At 37.7% G+C, this 19914-nt stretch overlaps 1 protein-coding gene across 1 annotated transcript in view; it reads right to left on the reverse strand.

Moving 5' to 3' along the window:
• Positions 1–19914, reverse strand: part of DLG5 (discs large MAGUK scaffold protein 5) — a 95068-nt gene that overhangs the window by 38555 nt on the left and 36599 nt on the right. The window contains exons 3-5 of the mRNA XM_053949269.1: positions 9467–9632; positions 4515–4658; positions 2838–3021 (exon numbers count right to left, since the gene is read on the reverse strand). Coding sequence (XP_053805244.1) covers positions 2838–3021; positions 4515–4658; positions 9467–9632 — 494 coding nt within the window. The remainder of the gene's footprint in view (positions 1–2837; positions 3022–4514; positions 4659–9466; positions 9633–19914) is intronic.

Genomic DNA, 19914 nt, shown 5'->3' on the forward strand with positions numbered 1-19914 from the left:
AAGCCCAACGAAAATATAATCTATCCAAAAGACGTTATACACTCGGGCATATTATTTTAATATTCATACAATATTTCATCTGAGAATTTCCCACAGAGGTTTGTATTTCAAAAAGCATATATAAAAAATGAACAGGAAGAAAAAAATTCATTTAAACATAAATAAAGCCTGACTTGAATCTTAGTTTTAAATTAATTTATATCAACGTAGGAATCTTGCTGTAAATTGCAACACTGATGATACATGACCAGCAACAACATAAGAATGTCCTAATAAGCATCAGCAAATCTAGTCCTTGTTCATTCTCAAAAGGCAAAAAATATGCCTGAAATAAAACAGTAAGCCTTTTTTTGCCTATGCTCCTTTTTTCTGGTTTTGTCTTTTAAATTGAAACCTGGCCCTCATGGAGCAGTGGGAAGAAACAGGAATGCACTATATAGAGAGTTGCCAGGAATTATGTAATACTAACATTAGCCTACAGAGGTATGTCCCTATCTGAAAATAAAGAAGTATTAAAGAACTAGAAGGAAAACAGAAGGTAATACGAGCACTGTAAAAATTTGAAACCCAACACAGAGCAGCTATCCTGCACAAATTGGCTGCTCATCTTTCGTGTCTTATATTCGAGTAAGGACCAGTTCCTGAACATGGAGGAACCTGGATGCCGGCAGAGCAGAAGGGAAGGGCAGGGCAAGAGGCTGCCCACTCTTCACTGCCCAGAGGTAAAGGCTAACAACTGTCACTGGTAATAAACCACTTTGCCACACAGGCAAGATAACAGAACAGAGACAAAGGTTCTGCAGCCTGACACCGGTCTCCTTAAACTAATCAGGATGTATAAAAGTGGCCCTGGAACAAGACTGCACTTGGGCTATTTCCACACACATCCCAATGCTCAATGGATTCAGCAGCACAGCCCGCACAGAGCTGGACACATGATTAGCCAGCATGCTTCAGTGAACCCTTTCAGATAAGCTGAACACGTGGTAAACTGTAGGCATATGTAAAATGGAAATAAAAAATGCAAAAATTTAAACCCACTCAAGAAAGCCATTTTCCTGAAGACTACTTCTCAAAAGAGATCAACAACAGCTTTGAGAACAAATTATTTAGGAATTCAAACAAACCACTTCTCACTGTCTAAAGCATATATAGAAGGTATTTATGTTGAAAACATACACAATAATTAAAGAAGGATTAACACACAAGAAATTTGATGGAATTCAGCATAAACTTGCTAACACAGACCTGCCAGAGGAAGATGGACACACCAGTGCAATAAACATCTCCCATTCAAAACCCCAGTGAAAGAAAGTAAATAGTCCCAGCTGGGCCAAGGAACACAGCCACAGCAACATGAAACTCCATATGTGAGCAGCAGAAAGTTAAGCTGGTCAGCTGCTACACAGCAAATCCATGACAATCCCACACAAAGAGTAATTTGATCAAAAGCTCTAGCTCTCTGAGGCCACCAAGATGTATTTTGTCATGGCCTGACAACAAAACAACACGTCAGAGGGATCAACAGAGAGTTAGACTAATTCATACGAGAAGTTACAGGGACAAGATAAGACTTTTGGCACCCCTTCAAGACACCATGAATCACTCTGACAAGCTGAGAAATGGAGTTAGACGATTTTCCCACTAAGAGTCACATACATCATTTTCTTTAAAGTTTAATCATGATGTTGACATAAGACTGGATTTCTTTAAATCAATCCTGACAATGATACATCAGCATCCTTCTGCACTTCCAGATAATTCCAAGCTTCAGGACAGAAGGCAAAATAAAATAGCCTTCTCTCAGAGGTTTTGCATCCCTGCTTTGCAGACTGGGAAACTGAGGCAGCACAGACCAATTAAGCTATTTGCCCAGGCTGACACAGTAAATCATTTCTGCTATCTTCTGAACCAAGTCACTAAGCAGTTTCACACCAGAACTCAAAAGACAGTGTTAGAAAAATGGATAAAAAGGAAGAACCAATCTTCACTCCTCTTTGCACCACCTTCAAGCACCTCCTAAAGTACCATACAGCACATCCAGCTTGCTTTGACCTTTGCCCCTCCTGCCCTAGCAAATAATTATTTTGGCTTGCATAGATTTTGCTTCTGCAGCCTAATGTTTGACTTGCAAGTTTGCCCTGTGAATCAGCCTACACACAGCGAACCCAGATACTCTGTTTAACCATTCCACATGGCACTGTAACAATTCTAACTAAATGAACAAACTTTTTCCTAGGTGAACAGTGGACCTGATACAACCAGCTGCTCCTTAGCATTACTCTTTTTTAAATGTTCAGAATATGTAAACAACACTGAGACAGCCTGTGATACAAAGTTCTGAAATGTCCAACTCTTCCAGTCTTGAGTTTTGTCTCTTTTTGTTTCAAGTTCAAAAACATGAATCAACCTTTTGTGATTCTTCCCAAAAAAATCAACAACAAACATTACAAAGTTTAAAGTAAGCCCTGTCCCATAAAATACCCTAGGAAAACAGTCATCTTTTGCATCTCTTTGCAACTTTAAGGCAGATTTCTGATGCCTTTCTACCCATTTAAAAAAAATATATCATGCCAATGCCATCTTCATGTACACTTTTTCATCTCTGCATTTAAATACTCCTTATTCTGTTTTTTTTTTTTTTTTTTTTCCCAGCTAGACAAAGAAAATCAATTAGTAATCAAGATGTCATTGTCTCCCCTAATACTGTACAAGGCAAGGAGGCTGTTTGGGACCCAGTAAGACACTCAAGGCAGCAAAGCTGCACATTCCCATTTCTCCAGGAAAGGAAGAAGCCAGGATCTCCTCCAGCACACACACTCCAGGCCATGGCTCACCTGCTGCTGCTGGCTGCGCAGGTCTGTTATCTCCTTCTGATCCTCATCGTGGAGCCTCTTCATCTCCTCACAAGACTGCTGCAGGTGGTTGTGCTCCCTCACCAGCTGTGTGTTCTTCCTCTTCAGGGTATCCATGTCCTCCTTCAGCTGGGACTGGTCACTCAGCAGCCGACTGTGCAACGTGCTGGCAGGGCACACAAAAAACGCTCTTAGAGGCCAACTTGCAAGGACAAAGTCCTGGAGTAATTCATTTCAAGCATGAGTTTCCTACCAAGAAAGCAGGTCAAACTAACTCAATTCTGCATATTTGTGTATTGCAAGCACCAGGAAAAAAAGCAACACCAGAAACAAAATGGGACTTAAGTGTCAAAATACACAGACATACACAGCACACTTAAACCTCATCAGAAGAGATATGGATTTACGCCGCCTGTCAATGCCATTTCATAACCATTAAAAGCAGGCAGACAAACACGAATAGCATAATATGATGATTCCTGAGATAATAGCCATTATCCCACCAATCATTTCCACTTTCTTTTGAGCTCCTCAGCTGAGCAGTAGCTAAACAAAACACAGATGAAAATGACAAAAATCTCCTTCTGTGCTACTGTTTTAAAAACAAAAATACCACCAAACTATCAAAAAAACTCCACAACCAAGAAAACCACACTATGTGTGTTTCAACTACATGCAAGATAAAAATTTCCTCCAAAGTTCACTATACCAGCTATAATTATTGAAAGAAATACACTTTCACTTAAATAACTGAAAGCCACATGAGGAGGCTATAATTCAGATTGAAATTCAAGCTACAAACCTAAAATTAGACTAAACCAATTCTGAAAAAGAGCAGATAAGTCAACTGAATGTATTTTACTACTACAGATCAGAAATTAAGTTTTGGATACTGACAAGTATTTCTATTGTTGAAACAAAACAATTCTACTTAAACTCTCATACTTGCTGGTAAATATTTACATATGTATTTATATATAAAAATTTGTGTTCTAAGTTATGTTGTATTTCTTCCTTATAAAGTGAAATACCAATGTTTCCTGTACAGCATGATCAAAGCATTAAAAATTTCCTGAAAATTAGAACAACCTGTTAAAAAAAAAAAACATTTTCACAAATTATATTCCCACAATTAAGCATATGTAATCTTTACATGTAGGTTACTAATCTGATGTCATCAGAGCAAATGATAAAGTCTTTAGAAGGCAAACTTTTTTCAAAGAAAAGAACACAGGGTTTTAACAACTATTGCAGGAGATAATAACAGTTGAATTACATCTGTGTTAAAACTTACACAGATCTTTACAAGAGCTATCACAATTAAAAGAGAGTAAGAAATTCCATCCTCTTGAATTATATTCTGCTCTCTAGCTTGACAGTAAAACTGTTAGATGGCAACTTCAAATCAGTAATCAGGCTTTCTTTTTTGATCCCATGAACACATTGGGGATTCCTATCTCAAATTCCTAAAAATAAAACCAGCAGTCCATACTTGATCATTTCAAATTGGCCAGAAATGTTTTATCTGATGCAAGCATTCATCTTGCAATTGAAGTGGAAAAACAGCATTAAAAAATCACTTGATTACCATGTTCTAATACTATTTGATCTAGCACAGACTGGTAAACTCTTACCTTGTACAGCTTGACTAATACTTACTGATAAAAATCTGCCTCTTTTGCTGCTTCTTCACACCTTTTCAGTGTCTTGGTGTGCTGGTTCTGCAGAGACTGTAGGTCTGACATGGCCTTCATACACTGAATCTTCAGCCTTTCATAATCATGATTTGGTTTTGGACTAGGCCTAGCATAGGAAAAGAATATGGGGTCAAACATTAGGTACTAAAGTGAATGGAAAGCCTGGGAAATTATTATCCAATGAAAAAATGCTATTGCACAGCGGTTGGTATTTAGGTTCTAATATGGGGTAATTTAAATACTGACCAGTTCCTTTAAAATGCAACCACTAATAAAAAGTCACTGACTTGAACTTGTATTAGTTTTATATTGCAATATAACATCTAATAATGGGATGATTCTGTCTAATTATCACTAACATGGTCAAAAATAGTACTGAACCTTCATGTCCCTCTCTTCTGAGCAGCAACACTACCACAGAACAGAACTTTCATTGATACAAGAATGAGTCCATCACATGTGGTGGCTTTCCTGGGCCACCACATTCAACTTGCAGTGATAAAGCCCAGACCTGCAGTGAGGGTTATTAGAAATCTCCAACACAATATAATCTCCAACAAGCATTTTTCAGTAAACTGAACAAAATAAAAGCCAAAATCAGTCAAAATAAATTTTTTACTCAAATTTTTTTTGGATGATTGGGAGAGAAATTTTTAAAATAATCTACATGGTCAAGCAATTGACAGCATAGATTATGTCTAGAATGTATGGTACTTGTACATGATGCCTTTTTTGTAGATTAGAATTAAACAGATTTGTATATCGTGCTAGAAAGTAAATTAGCAGGATTATATCTTGTTGCTTTGTAGCACACTTCTTGCTTTATAAGCTTCTTAAAGAGACTCTGAATTGAACTGTTCCTTCTCTGTACAGTCACAGGATTTTTTTGCACCATTGAATTTTCTAGTTTCAAAACAATGCTTCTGACATCTGCCCCTGTATCATCTCCTGAGTCTCTTATAACCCCACAGGCAATGATAAAAAAAACAAGCAAACCATCAAAAGAGGAAACTAATGCCTCTGAAAGAAAACGATTGCTTTCTAATTTAACTCTGCTTGTAACAGATTTGCTCCATTGCTGCACAGATCACTCTTCTTCCCTCAAACCTCAAACTCCCCCGAATGGCTTCTCTGTAAGCACAGCCTGAAATGCAATCAGAATTTTCTTTGCTTCATACAAAAAACAGCAACATGGATTCTGGAATTGAAATGCAGCTGGCAATTGAATCAAAATGAAAATGGTTTTGCACTACTGAAGTGGTGACAGTTGTTAAAAAAATAATAATAAAAAATCAAAAAAAGAAATGCCAGCCACATCTGGTTCACAGATTTTCTGGAGATATGTGTATGATATAAGGTACTTTTGGCAACTCAGTTGCATCTGGGCTGCTGAATAGTGAGACCTTCAGTTGTAATTCTTCCTTTTCTCCTTTCTCAAGGGAATTGCTTCTGGGGAAAAACAAAACAGAAACTCTTTCCTGGATCAATAAACTTTACCAACAATTAAAATCCAAAATCATGTGAAGAAACCAAATGTTCAAGTCATGCTTACAGGGATGTCTTTTACAGTATTTTTTAATTCCTTCTTGAGGGGTATCAAAAGCAGTATGTTACTCACACAGTATTACAGAAATCCCTGCAATTAGTGAAGGGTTATTCTTTTAAAATACAGACGTAGTTAGCAGAAGTTCAACTTGATTTGAAATGTTTACACCCTTGACAGAATCACTAAAACCCAAGTTATTGATTTAAATTAGACCTTAGGGTGAAATTATTGAAAGCAGATACCATCTGTCCACCACACTCTTAAATGACAGCATTAATTGGAATACAGTTTAACTCTCAGTTGTAACATTAAGCTTACTGAGACCTATTAACAGATGCTCACATTAAACTATTAGGCCAGTCTGAAAGCTATAGTGAAACTTGTTCTACAAGTCTAAAACCCATCACATATGTTTCATATATTGCTGAAGTAACACTGACGTTATTCTAAAAAAAACCAACCAACCAAACAAAAACCCACAACCAAAACCAACCAACCCCCAAACCAACATTAAAAAACCCAACAAACCACCTATAAGTATATGGAAACCACAAGTTAGCCAACCTACACAATGAGGAAGGACCAACAATGCCACGAATAACATTCTGCATTCCACCTCATATGAAATAAAAGCCACATGGATATCCTAGGCCATATGTTCCACACTGCTGTTCCAAAGCTTTATGTCTCCACAAGAAAAACAGGAATAAGAGAAGAAGGAATATTGATCAGAAGTCAAAAATCAAAACTATTGCAGGACAACAGTCCATTCAACTACATGTAGTGGCTGACTCTTGTTTAAGCAAGACCACCACAGATTTATGCTAAAATGCCTCAAAAAAAAAAACCCCAAAAAATTACCATTTCAATAAAGGAGAAGTATCAGTTACTACTTTGGAAGCACTTGTTCAAACATTAACAAAATTTAAAATGCAAGTGTCAAAGGCCCCACTGTTTTTTCTGATATTTGTATAAGAAATTCAAAAATCCTTCATGCTATAGTGGAATTACCCTGGCCATTAAATAAGGCCACAGTGAGACTGATATTTACATGTATCTGATGCTCACATAAAAGCTAATGCCAACCACAGGTCCAATTTTGTGGGCAATCCTACCTAACACCTTCTAAGGAGTTATCATTTACTATTGTAACTGCAACAACAATTATAAATTACACATGAAAGAATCTCTTATGAAAGACAATTTTCAGAGAGTTTATTTATGTTGTGGTTCTCTTCTACTGTTATTATTATGTGAATATTAACAGCAGGTTTAAGTCTATACAGTGCAACTTGAGCATGCTAGGTTACTTGGTCAAATCTTCACCTAATCTCCAGCACACATACAGTCACTGTCAATCCACAGGCACAGCATGAGCAATCCTACTCCTGTCCAGCAGGATGGCACATGCTGATCTGATTCAGCACATCACAATCCACTGCTGTGGCTCCTCTGCCACTGCTCTAGACTTAGTCAACATTTGCTTTGGAAAACAGCTCTCTGTTTTGCAACCTCCTCAGCCAGCACAGTCCAGACTGCAAATGTGCTGTGAGCTATTGTGAAGCATCCAAGGTGATGTGCCAAGGTCTGCCCCTGCACCACCTGTGTTTGGTACAGCCATAGTTACAGCAGCACACACAGCCAGGAAAATAAAGCCAGGGTAGTAAAAGCCACCACCCATATCATCATCTCTCAGCTTTCACACTTCAGTATTAACAGTTTACCAAGTTTGGGCTTTGATTCCTGGAGGGATGAAGATTAGTTTTATAAGAGTAAAGAACTCAAAAAGTAAAACAAATACCAGTAAGATTTCAAAAAACATAAATGTATATGCAGATGGGAGCAGTAGTTGCTTTTACACTGAAGGAAAAGAATGTCAACTAATAATCTTCATTAATTTCCCACTCTTGAAATATTTGATTGTTTGGAAGCCAGCATTCTCCATCTAATATGTACTGTCCAGGGACTGCCTAAATACAAGGTTTACTTTGATGGGGTGTTCTGGAAGCTGTAAACATTCATGTTTTATACAACATACAAATCCTACACTGAAAGCAAAGGATTGATTTGAGAAAGAGAAAACTAGGGCAGGGTAGAGGACAGCTCATCAGAACTTTATTAATAGCATCCTGGATTATGCAGAAGATTATTGCGAGCTATAAAATCCTCCATGCCTAAGCTCTAGTAACTTCAAAGAAGAAATCATTCTATTTAACTAACTGGAAGCTGAGCAGAAGATGTTGATATTTGACAATCTTTTTCTTTCCCATCCCCACAATGCTTTGAGATGGTTACAGAGAACATGATGCTCTTAAAGGAGCTCTCAGAACTCAAGGAGGGACGAAGGAGGCATTAAGATGAGAAGCTACAAAGTTTATAAAATCTCCAGATTCTCTCAATGCCAGCTCACTGGTTCAAATCTTAACCGTCTCATAGAGACAAAAAATTTAATTAACCACCTGACCTCATACAGATACAGCTGATTAAGTAACAAACAACAACAACATTAAAGTTCAGAAAAGGTACACATGAAGGCAACACCTCCCAGAAAATCTGTTCTTTGCTCTTATTTCATATTCAGTGACACACATTTTTTTTCCAAGGCTCTATACCTGTAGAGGCAAAAAGTGCTCAGTGTATCCAGACACAGCAGATCTTTAACCCTTCAAAATAAACTAATTCTATTACCTACCCAATAAAACCCTTATTTATAATTAACTCATACTTGGACTACCATCTTCCTCATAGCATGTCAGCCCCTAAGTTAGAATGAGCTTGACAAGCCTGTTGGCTGTTAAATGACTTTAAAAGCATGTTCAGTGGAGGAGAATTCCTTATTCTCAACATATTTCTGCTACAAGTTCCCCAACATATGTATACCAGAAAGCCGATCTTCTAAAAATCACTTACTCCACTCAGCAGAAATCCAAACTCCTCTCTTTACAGAAGCATAGGAATAGCTGAGATTTTTTTTCCTCTCCTCATTTCTGTTCTCCAGCCAAGTATTCCGAGCTATTTCCCTTTCTTCTTTCTTGTTTTCAAAACACCAAATACTTCATCCACTGTCTTCTTTCTCTTCCTACAACAAAGCCCATTAAGCCTAAGCAACTTCTTTGCTTGCTTTTCTCAACACAGATGAAACCTTTTCTCCTCAGTCCCACAGAAAAAATGCTGGACAAAGTGGGATAGGCACTCAACAGGAAGTGTTGAAACACAGATGTAGTAGCCACTTCACCAGGATGCAAGCAGGTTATAAGCAGTATGTATACATTGCAAGCTCCTTAATGCTTTCCAGGCAAGCAGGTGTCAAGGCACTTGAAAACACTACTAAAGGCTAAGTGAAAATGCTACATTTCCTTTCTGTTTACCTGCAGTCATCGAAGGTTGACCCAGGAGATGAAAGTGCAAGTTGCTTGCGCAGCTCATCCCTCTCTCGAGTCACCTGACGGAGCTGATATAAAATAGTCTCCAGCTTCTCACTCATTTGTCTCGTGTCTATCACAGGTGGTGGAGATGATGCTTTACCAGTCGTACCTGATGAAGAGAGAAATACTTGGCAGTGAGCAAATGCCTCAAAAGAACAATACAACTTCACTAAAGAAGTGAACACTTATGTTAAAAAACCTGTATTTCTGTCTGCAGAATCCTGTTCAAAAATGAAGCAATTCATCTAAGTTTTCACCAATGAGTTGAAAGAAGAATAACTCCAGTCAGATCCCATGCTAGCAGAAAGGCCCTGTGTTGCAAGTTCAGTTTGCATGGGTAGGTTCCTTGCTTACTCAGGAACTTGCAAGCAGCTTAAAAGGCAAGGCAAGATAGCAGTAACAATTATAAAGACCTCAGAAACTGACATACTGACAAAGTCATAGGCAAAAAAGTTATTTAAAATAAAGAACAATGCTCATGCTGGGGAAAAAAAAAAAAAAACAACCAGTAAAATTCACTCACATCAACTTATTCCAGAGATAGCAAAGAAACTGCCCCAGCACAGGGGCTCTTTTCCTCTTCCTTTTTCTAGCAACACAGAAATACCATTCTGCCATGGGCTACAGAAAACATTTACTTTTAATGCAATTCTGTGCTTTCATATGTCACAATTTCTCAGTCTAGTATGTGAAGTTACGGATTTCACTTAACAACAAATCATGAAAACTGGCCTTCATTTTTAACAACACTGGCTAACACAAACACATTACAATCACTGCAACTGGACTACACATCATATTTCCTCTAAGGGGCAGTCATACTTTAAAGTGTTTTGTGGGACTTTTTAATTCTCAGCTTTCCTAATATTAGAGCTGAACAATGATGGCTACTGTCCTCTCAAAGGAGACAAAGTTGTCTCCTTCCCAAGAGAAGAGAGTCTGGTATACCACTTCCTAACAACTGCTGACAAGTAATTCAACTCTAATCTTAGTTCTGCTCATTTAAAATTAAGTTGTGAATGTAGTTTTGCTCATGTGTCTCTCAGACACATGAGAACAGACTCAAAAGATACAGGTCACAGATGTAAAAGTTAAAGGTTTAAACATATACAGGTGATTCTACCCAAAAGAGAAATTTTAGAAATAGTTTGCAAAATTATACAACTGAAACAAGTTGCTGACATAGCTATTAACTTGTTAGGATGTACCTTTATTAGGCCTTTTTTTAGTTAATTAAGCAACAACACAATAGAAAAACAATGCTCTCCACTCGTTGTCTTTTCAAATAAAGAAAATCAAAATTATTTCACTGGACCAAATGCTAATGAATTACAAGGACTGGCTTTTTATCCCTAAGTCCAGTTCATGAAGGTATTGCAGAAGGTAAAAACCCCCTCCAGCTTTCCAACAAAACTACCTGTGCTTTGAAGTTCACACACCAAAATAACTGCAGTGTCAGGACTATCATATGTACAGCATCTACAATAAGAGGATCCCTGGTTTTATACCTTCCAGCTGCTACTATAATGAGAATTTATGAGCACAGACTGTTCTTTTTAATCTAACTATTGTCTAATAATGTATGCAAACACTCTAATAGCAAACCAATGGAAAAAAAATAGCAGGAAGAACGTGCATTCTGGAAAAAGACTGAATCACTCTCAATTCTCAAGAAGTCTCAATGCAGGCTGCTTTTCTTACTACTTTGTTTCACTCCTGCGTCCAGACAAAGCCCCTTCATCCATAAGGACTAAGGATTTCACACTTCCAAATGGAAGTTATCCTTTCTTTTAGATGAGAAATATTCTACATATTTTTATGGCAAGAAACCAGTAATAATACACGATACAGGGGATATAGAGAATAAAAGGAAGTAGGTACAAAACGTCAGAACATGTATTCATTTGAAACAGTTTGGACACATCAAAGAAGAAGGAATTTCATAAACTAAAAGGTAAAGGCAGACAAATCAAATTCAGGTACTAAGAAGCTGCATGGTCTTTAATAAATTCAGTGGCGACCGGCACATCATCTCACTTGAGCTGGCACATCAGAGGATGTGTAACATGGAAAAAATCTCCTTCTCATCCTTACAGAGAGGTTCAAAAGCTTATGTCATCCTAGGGCTGTTTGCAAGCAAAACAGATGAACAGGATGCAAGAGGTCAAGAGGAAGGAGGAAATGAATCAGGAAGGCCGCTGTGCTTTACAGGGAGGAAAGGGCACTGGATGAACAATGTCCATCACCAGTATCAGTGCTAACCCAGCAGCAGTCCCATGGACAATGTCTGCTACACAAGACCTAGACAGGCACCCAGCGACTGCCCTGGGGATCTTTAAGCACAATAGAAGTGGACCAGAGATCTACCTCTGCTCCTCAGCCTCCCCTGACAGCTTTAACAGCATCCAAGTGACAATCTTCTTCAGGCAAGAACATTTGTGTACAGTCCCAAAACTGTGCCAAGAAAGAAAAGTCTGCTTTAAATAAAGACAGGCTAATTAGCCTTAGGAAAGAAGCTTTTTTCATTATTGTGAAACCATTTGTCTTAGCAGCAAAAGGGGTTATTTTTCATTAACTTGTCAATTTTTACGACTATATCAACAGATACTCTCATCTTTAAGGCAATAATATTTTTGACACATAGTATCAGCCACAAGATGTACACCTGTTAAGTGCTTCACAAACACAGATCAATATAATACAGTTCTTCCCACTCCTATCCTTACGACTCAAAATTTACCTCTGCTTCATTTCCTCACAGGCTTCCATTTTCAACAGTTCTACAAAAGGTCTTATAAAGCTTAAATCAGATTTCTGAATGCTTAAAAAATAAGCACACACATTCAGTAAAATCCTTTTTCACCAGAAAAATTCCAGTCTTGGTTTCTTTTAAAGGAGCTTTTATAGCTGAATGGTAAAATCCTTCTATTGCATCTGACATCTTGATGCAGCAGAAGGAGAGTGACCTGTGCTTCCAGCTTCATATTCTTTTTCCATCAGACTGCATATTTTACACTAAAGTACTTCCTTTTTGTACTTCAACCAGTCACACGGATCTTAAAATGCACAAGCCTGAAGGCTAAATCTCCATTATCCAAATTATGCCACCTTTCAGTAACTCACCTCCTTTCTCAGAGAACCTGGATTTCTGAAAAGGCATTTGCTGCATGTCCTGCCAAGTGTAACTCATTCATCTGCTTCGATAAGCCTCACAACTCATTCCTGACATGAGCTGCACTTGGGGTCTGAGGATTCGACTGCCTGGAGGTCACTCCCTGGCCAGTCTCCAGGTGAGCAGCACTCAGCAAGTCCTGGAGCAGCCAGCAGCAGGGATGTGTGGTGTGGAGAGAACGCACTTTACCCACAATGCAGTACAGTCAGTAAGTCCTGAGTGTGCACTGACTTCATCCAAAGTGAGATTGTGCAGGATTTCCATCATGGGTCGTATAAAAGAAAAGCCTTAAAAAGAGGGGCTGGAGCAATCTTCCCTATCATAGCCCAAATGCTGGAATTCACAGAAACTACAAAGATCCATTACTATAGCACATACTGAATATAATTCTTGATGATTAATCAACAATGACTGGAGAGATATGTCCACACAGAAACTACTGTTTAAGAAGTTAACTGCTTATGTGGGGAAGGGGTAGCATATTTTTGACAAATAACAGAACATTTTAACAGAAACTGGGCTGGAAAACTTATTAACCTGACCAAAATATACCATAATGCCAAATGAATATAATGTTGAGATAAGAAAATGGGTACCAATGCATAAACAGACAATTTTAAGAAATATCATTACCATATTTTGAGTTATAATAAACTTCTTGGCCTTTGAGAAATAAACTTGTATGGCAGATTCAACTAATTCAGAAGGCAATCTGTCACAAGCTGACAGAATGCCTTAATTTTACAATTATTTTTCTTAAACTCATAAATTTGTGCTGCTTCCTGCTTGAAAACAAACAGGAGACTACTCATTGTACAGTCAAGCCTTTTCCATTGTTTTCTTTCATAAAAAAGAAAACAGAGATATTCAGAATATTATTTCTTCATGGTCTTGTAAATCATGACAGAAAATGCTAAAAAATACTTGCAAGATGTATTGCAAAGCATGATCAATGGGGTTTCTCCCCAAGCTAGGGAAGGTGTTGAGAGTAAAGACTTATGCCTGATGTAGGAAAATTCATTCTAAAATATTTACTTTCTTTCAATAATTTACGAGCACTACAAGAGGGTTACATTCTAAATTACATTCCAGTTATCATTTAGATACATTTCTTCAGATGTATCTTTTGAAGTGATCATGGAACAGAGAGCACAGAACAGAACTGCATGGAGGAGAAATAAAACATCAGAAAAAACAAGCAGCAGTACATTGAGGAAAGAAAAATGAAAGGTAGAATAATGAACTGTAGAAACCATTTCATCTGATGGACAGAAAACCTAATAGATTATGAAAGCAGTGACAATCATGTAACATGCAAGGACAAAAGGATGGGTAGCATTTTAGTATATTGTTTTAATTCAGAATATAAAAACCTAAACAAAGACAGTAACATCTAAAATAAACGTTCAGCTTCAATAAATTTAAGACTATAGAAAGAACTGAACAGTGGTTCTAGAAAGGTCAACACAAAAAAAAATCTACAACCTAATACTGAAAAACAGCAAAGGAGATAGGGGAGCAGCGGGGGAAAGGCAGACACATCAGTTTGAGAATTTGAGAGTTTGAGAAGTCCTTGCAGAATTTTGCTGAGCTGAAATACATCTGAGAGTAAAATCGCTTACCATGACCAAGGCATGTACAGCTGAAGCTTCTGGGTTTGAATTTACAGGAGTTCCCTGGCCCAAACCCCACCTTTGTCAGGCTTAAAACTGTGTACTGAAAATATAACCCACATTGAAGTGTCCACACTGAACCCAAAGGGGACAGTGACAATGGTCACCAGCTGCACACCAACCAAGGGGGTAAGACTCCTGCAGCACTCCATCCTTCACATCTTCTCCTGTAGGAATTGTGAGCACTGACTCACCACATCAACTTCACAGCTCCAAAAGGAAACCGCTGTCACCAAAAGGATTTCCTAAATGCACAGACTGATAAAGGGTCTCAAGGAGCAGTGAAAGACACCATGCTCCAGAGGTGCTGTCTGGAGTGCAGGAGATGGGTAATCACATACACTATTTCCATTCAAATCATTGCAAACCAACCAAATCTTCAGAAATTTCTACATGGGGCTGCCAAATGTTAAGAAGATACTGTAACAAGCAAAATACCATGAAGTGGTCAGCTCTATTATTAGTGGTTCTCTCACTACAAAAACCCCACTGGCCGTTCTTCAATATTGCACTGGTATAAATGAACAAAGTCGATTTTTTATTGTTATGTTGCTTTTTGTAAAAACAGGGCATGATGTCCATGGAGTACACTCAAGTACCTTTGAAGAGAAAGAAGTTGAGAGAACCCTGTGCATGACTAATATCAGACTGCAGCTGCCTGAAAATGGACATGAAAGAACACAGCAATAACACACTAAAGCTATTCAGAATGCTTATTACTTCAAGGAGATGTTTGTCAACAAGCACACTGAAAATCACCTGGACATTAAGGATCAATCCTAGAGACCGTTACATGATTTGCAAACAGTAAAACCAAAGACTGAAGTTTATTTCAAGTGTGTGGAAGTACTTATTTCCAAGTTGAAAGTCTTGTTTCCAGCAAACTTAATGGGTAGTTTACCACACAGGAAATAAATCTAGACGAAGTGTTTTAATTCAATTATTGAGACCAAATTTTACAGGAAAACGACTTCTGAATAGAAAGAGTGATGGGTGAGGAGACAGAACATCAAAGGCAATTACTGCTGTATACAACAGGAGAATGATGTGTTGTCCTGGTAGCGCTCCTAGTACCTCTCCTTACTCATTCATGACCTTTCAGCAAGTATAATATTGTCACTTTTTCTTTGGTGTTAACTGTTGAGGTGTCTTTAGCAAATATAAACTTCGTGTCAGTAAAAAAAAGGCAAGAAATACAATGAGAGACTACTATAGGCTGCCAGGGAAAATAAATAACTCTTTCAGACAAGAATAGAGTGTTTATTTTAGACTAAAAGAGCATCATAAGCCACACCTGCAACTGAATAGTTCCTGTGAATAGTGAAAACAATGACTTTGTTACATCCAGCTGTACAAAGTATGAAGCAATAAACTGAAATCACAACAACATGAAAGGACATTTGTCAAAATGGCCAACATGAAAATGAGGAGTGAAAGACTAACATTGTTGGGAAGGAATCTGATGGGAGGGTAGGAATGTTTGCTTTGGAGTAAGAATTAAGGCTCAGATTAAGCAACTTGAAATGCAATTAGTGAAAAACTATCTGTAAACAGTCTGTCAGGCTGATAAGCTAAACAAGTGTTAAGCAAGGAAATACTGTCAGCTGAAGTCAAACTTGGACAACCTGATGGAGAGAGATGTATGACCACCTGATGGCTGCAAGGAAAGGCATAAAACTGTAGAGCCAGTGGTGGTGCTCATTACAGATTGCTGTCCATGGCATGGGGCTTCAAAGTAGATGATCTTTAATGTCCCTCCCAACCCAAACCATTCAACCATTCTATGTGAGCTCCCACAGCAAAATATAGCACAGTGATATGAACAGAGTAAGAAAAAACACTTTTGATGAAAAAGATGATGAGATACCATTTGCAAAGAACTGAACAGCTGGAAAAGTAATAGTCTGTTAAAATAGAAAGGTGCTAATATGCAATGTGGAATGAAGGGGCTACAAGATTGACAGCTGTAATCAAAACAACACAAAGAGGTCTGGCTGTGGAAAGGAGAAATTTATACATGTGAAAAGATGGAAGGTCTTTTCCATTCCAAAATTCATCTAATTAGGAACTCAGTATACTTGAAAAGAAAGGAGGAGTATGCAATGTCTTTTTGTTAAAAACTCATTATAAAAACTATTATGGAGGATCTTCTCAGAGCCACAGTGTCGCCTGCATGCAAGCTGCTGTGTTCCATTAAAAACTATTTCCTAAAACCAAACCAGAACAAAACCCAAACATCTCTCTACATTGAGGATGGGAAGAAAAAACATTTTTAAAGCACTAAAGAAAAACTCTGAAGCTTCATTATGGTACGAGGATAGGTAAAAAATGGCTTGATTCTAGAAACCATAATCTTGTCATGGCATAAAATGTCAAATTATTAAGTGCATTATACAAACTGACACTTTTTTAAATCTTTTAAAAAGGGTTCTTGATTCTGTGTTCTATTCCTCTCTGTTTTCATGACTGGTCAAGTGGAGACTTGCCAGGACTGTCACATATAGTTGTGTTACTGGTTTCTATCCAATTCCTAAGTGACGCTGTTGTTCCGTGCATGGCAGGACAGGCTCTGAATCTCCATAAACAATTGTTCTGATATCAGAGACACAGGACTATAGTTCTGTTCAGAGAGTTTGCTGGTCACAGGGAGTGGGCAGATGAAGGATGCTTTTATTCACACACAAAAATCTTTGTCACTGGCCAAGAGCAAAGAGAAGGAAAATACAGAGAAAGACGATGACAATTTTATGAGGATTTGTTCCTTTGAGAGGACAAAGCTGGGGCTGACAGACAGTGGTAGTATTACACCATTACAGCAGTTTATATTGTACCTCTTTTGGAAATAACTGAATATTTGCCCTCCATACCACGAAAACCACCTGTTTTACATGCACGGCATGAATTTTCTTAATACATCAGAAAGAAATGAAGGAAAGGAAAAGAGGAAAAAAATATTGCCAGCTTAATTGATTTTGAACAATGAAGAAAATATAAAAGAAAAGCCTGCTGTCACTCCGCATTTTTTTTTACACACAGATACAAATGAATAGGAAGTCAGAGTTTCTTCTCCAAGGCTGCTAACCTGCTGTTATACAGCATGGGGGGAAACTGGTTTCCACTCAACTGCTTATGCTATCACATGCACATGAGGATGGAAATTCATTCTTCTTGCATCCCTCATGCTCTGCAAGCTCCATAGAGGCAGGGAAAGAGAAAAAAATCCTGGATGACAACACAGTACTCAGAATAGACTAGCCCTAAGCTCATCTCTGAGTCACATTATGCAAATTGTATCACTCCTTGCTCTGCTTTTATAGTGACATTACTGAAGATTGAGAGAACCCCAGAGAACCCCATTTGTTCCCCATCCAGAAGCTGCTGGATAAGTGTTCATTCTTCTATGCTGCTGCTCTCCATGCCTGCTGCACTCTTGGCTTTCAATGAGAGAATCAGAACTGCAAATACACCCAAGACTTGGGTACACCATGGGTTTATATAGTGATTAAATGATGTTATCTTTGTTTCATCCTTTCAAAATACTTAACACTATGCTTTATTTATTGGACTGAGACTGAGCCCATGTTCTCAGAACTATCTTCTAACAACAATCTTAGCTCTATTTAAGATAAGTTCTTAGATCAGAGTCTTTTTCTGGAAAATAAGCCCATTGTTATATACCATAGCTTCATAAATTAACTTGAACCCAGGATAGCTGTAAAATGTATAGCAGCATCTCCATTTCACAACTTCCTGACTTACTTGGAAGTATTTCAGAAAACGATCATTTAATTAAAAATGCTGGCAGCAGAACCATCTTTAACAATACCTAGAGTAATTAAGGTTTGGGAAGAAAAGATGAAGCACATGGACATACGAGTCTCTAGTTGCATTTATGAACTATGGAGTCTAAACACTACATATGTAAGATGGTATTATCTCTCCTAATTAGACGACGCTAAGCTTTATTATCTGAAGATTTATCTGGGTGTACTTAGTGGCCCCAAAACCTTTTGCATTTCCCCTGAAAAGTCAAATGTGCCAATCTGTTTCTGAGCTACTCAACAAACAGAATCAAGGTATTAATTTTAAATTATCTTTCCTGTGAGGAGGGTCAATGTGAGCAGGGAACTAAAAACAGTCCTTTATATACGTGTGTGTGCACATAAAACTACCAATGTCAAACTGAACATATTCAAAAGCTTGTACTGTCTCCAAAACATGACATATTTACCTTTTCTCACTGATGCATTCATTTCATAGGTTAAATTTACTATTTCTACAGCACAGAATTACCCTTGTGAAAATTATTTTGGCGAGATGGGACAGAGTGAGGGGAAGATGAATGTGAAATTCTTCAAATGTTACAGCACCTCAGTATTTGTTAGGATTCCATTCAAACTAGTCATATGAAGCCTGAGGGGAGCTGGCATGCAGGCAGATTTAGTTATGATGGTTCGTCAGTCAATAAAACCGTCACTATTAAAATAATCTTTGAAGTGACTTGCAAAGATGTCTATTAGTGTATGTCAGTTATTAAGCATTTTTTCTATTGATATTGGATCACAAAAAATACTGTGTCTTGTAGAACAAGACGTGAGGGTGAGAAAACAGTTGGAGCAAATATCACTCATTCATAACAAGTCTATAATCACACCATAAAATAAACATGCCAGTTTCAAACAAAGAATTCTCCTGGCTGTTAATCTCTTAAATATTAAATACCAAGCACTCATTAATAATTTGAGTAAAACAAAATTATGGACAATAGTAGATCACAATTTTTGTTTAATAGCAGGGCACTTAATTTTCAGGTCACAAAACAACTTCGATTACTGCAAACTCCAAAGACATAAATTAATTCTGAGGACAGCCTCTTACGTCAAGTGCACAGATCCAAACTCAGTATGAACTTCAGGATCTTAAAATATGAACATACATTGTAGGAAGTAACATAAAAAAAATTAATCAAAATTAAGATTTAAAAATGCCCCTCGTTTTTAAAATTAAGAACATGGAACTAGACAGTACCACCTGTATTTCTCCTATCTCAGCCATCACTTCATCCAATTATCCCACAAACTTAATGGATTTTATTTTAGAATAACTACCTTCTTTGGAAAGTGCCTTTCTGTTTGTCCTAAAAATTTAGGAACTTTTTTCTTTCTATTTCCAGTCCCCAGTTTACTTGCAGCAAATTCAATCTACCCTTCCTTCAGGCAGTAGCATACAAGTGTGGTCTTGATTAAAATCAAACTAACATGTCACAGCTTCCAGTATTTTCAGTAAATAGTTCATTCAGGCCTGAAATCTTGTTCCTGCTTGCTGGAGTTAAAAGTTCAACTCAATGACTGCAACAGATATCTTTTTAAGGATGTGGACAGACAACTGACTGGCCTGGTGCTGTCAGGGAAGTCTACAGATGCCTGACACAACATTGGAACTTTAAATATGCAAGAGCCTGCATTCCCTATCCAGGGCAAATGACTTCTACACGGATTTCACAATAGAAGGTATTTGTAAAAGTAAAGATGAGGAAAACTGACAGT

This window comes from Vidua chalybeata, chromosome 8 (genome assembly GCF_026979565.1).
Source record: "Vidua chalybeata isolate OUT-0048 chromosome 8, bVidCha1 merged haplotype, whole genome shotgun sequence".
Classification (NCBI taxonomy): domain Eukaryota; kingdom Metazoa; phylum Chordata; class Aves; order Passeriformes; family Viduidae; genus Vidua; species Vidua chalybeata.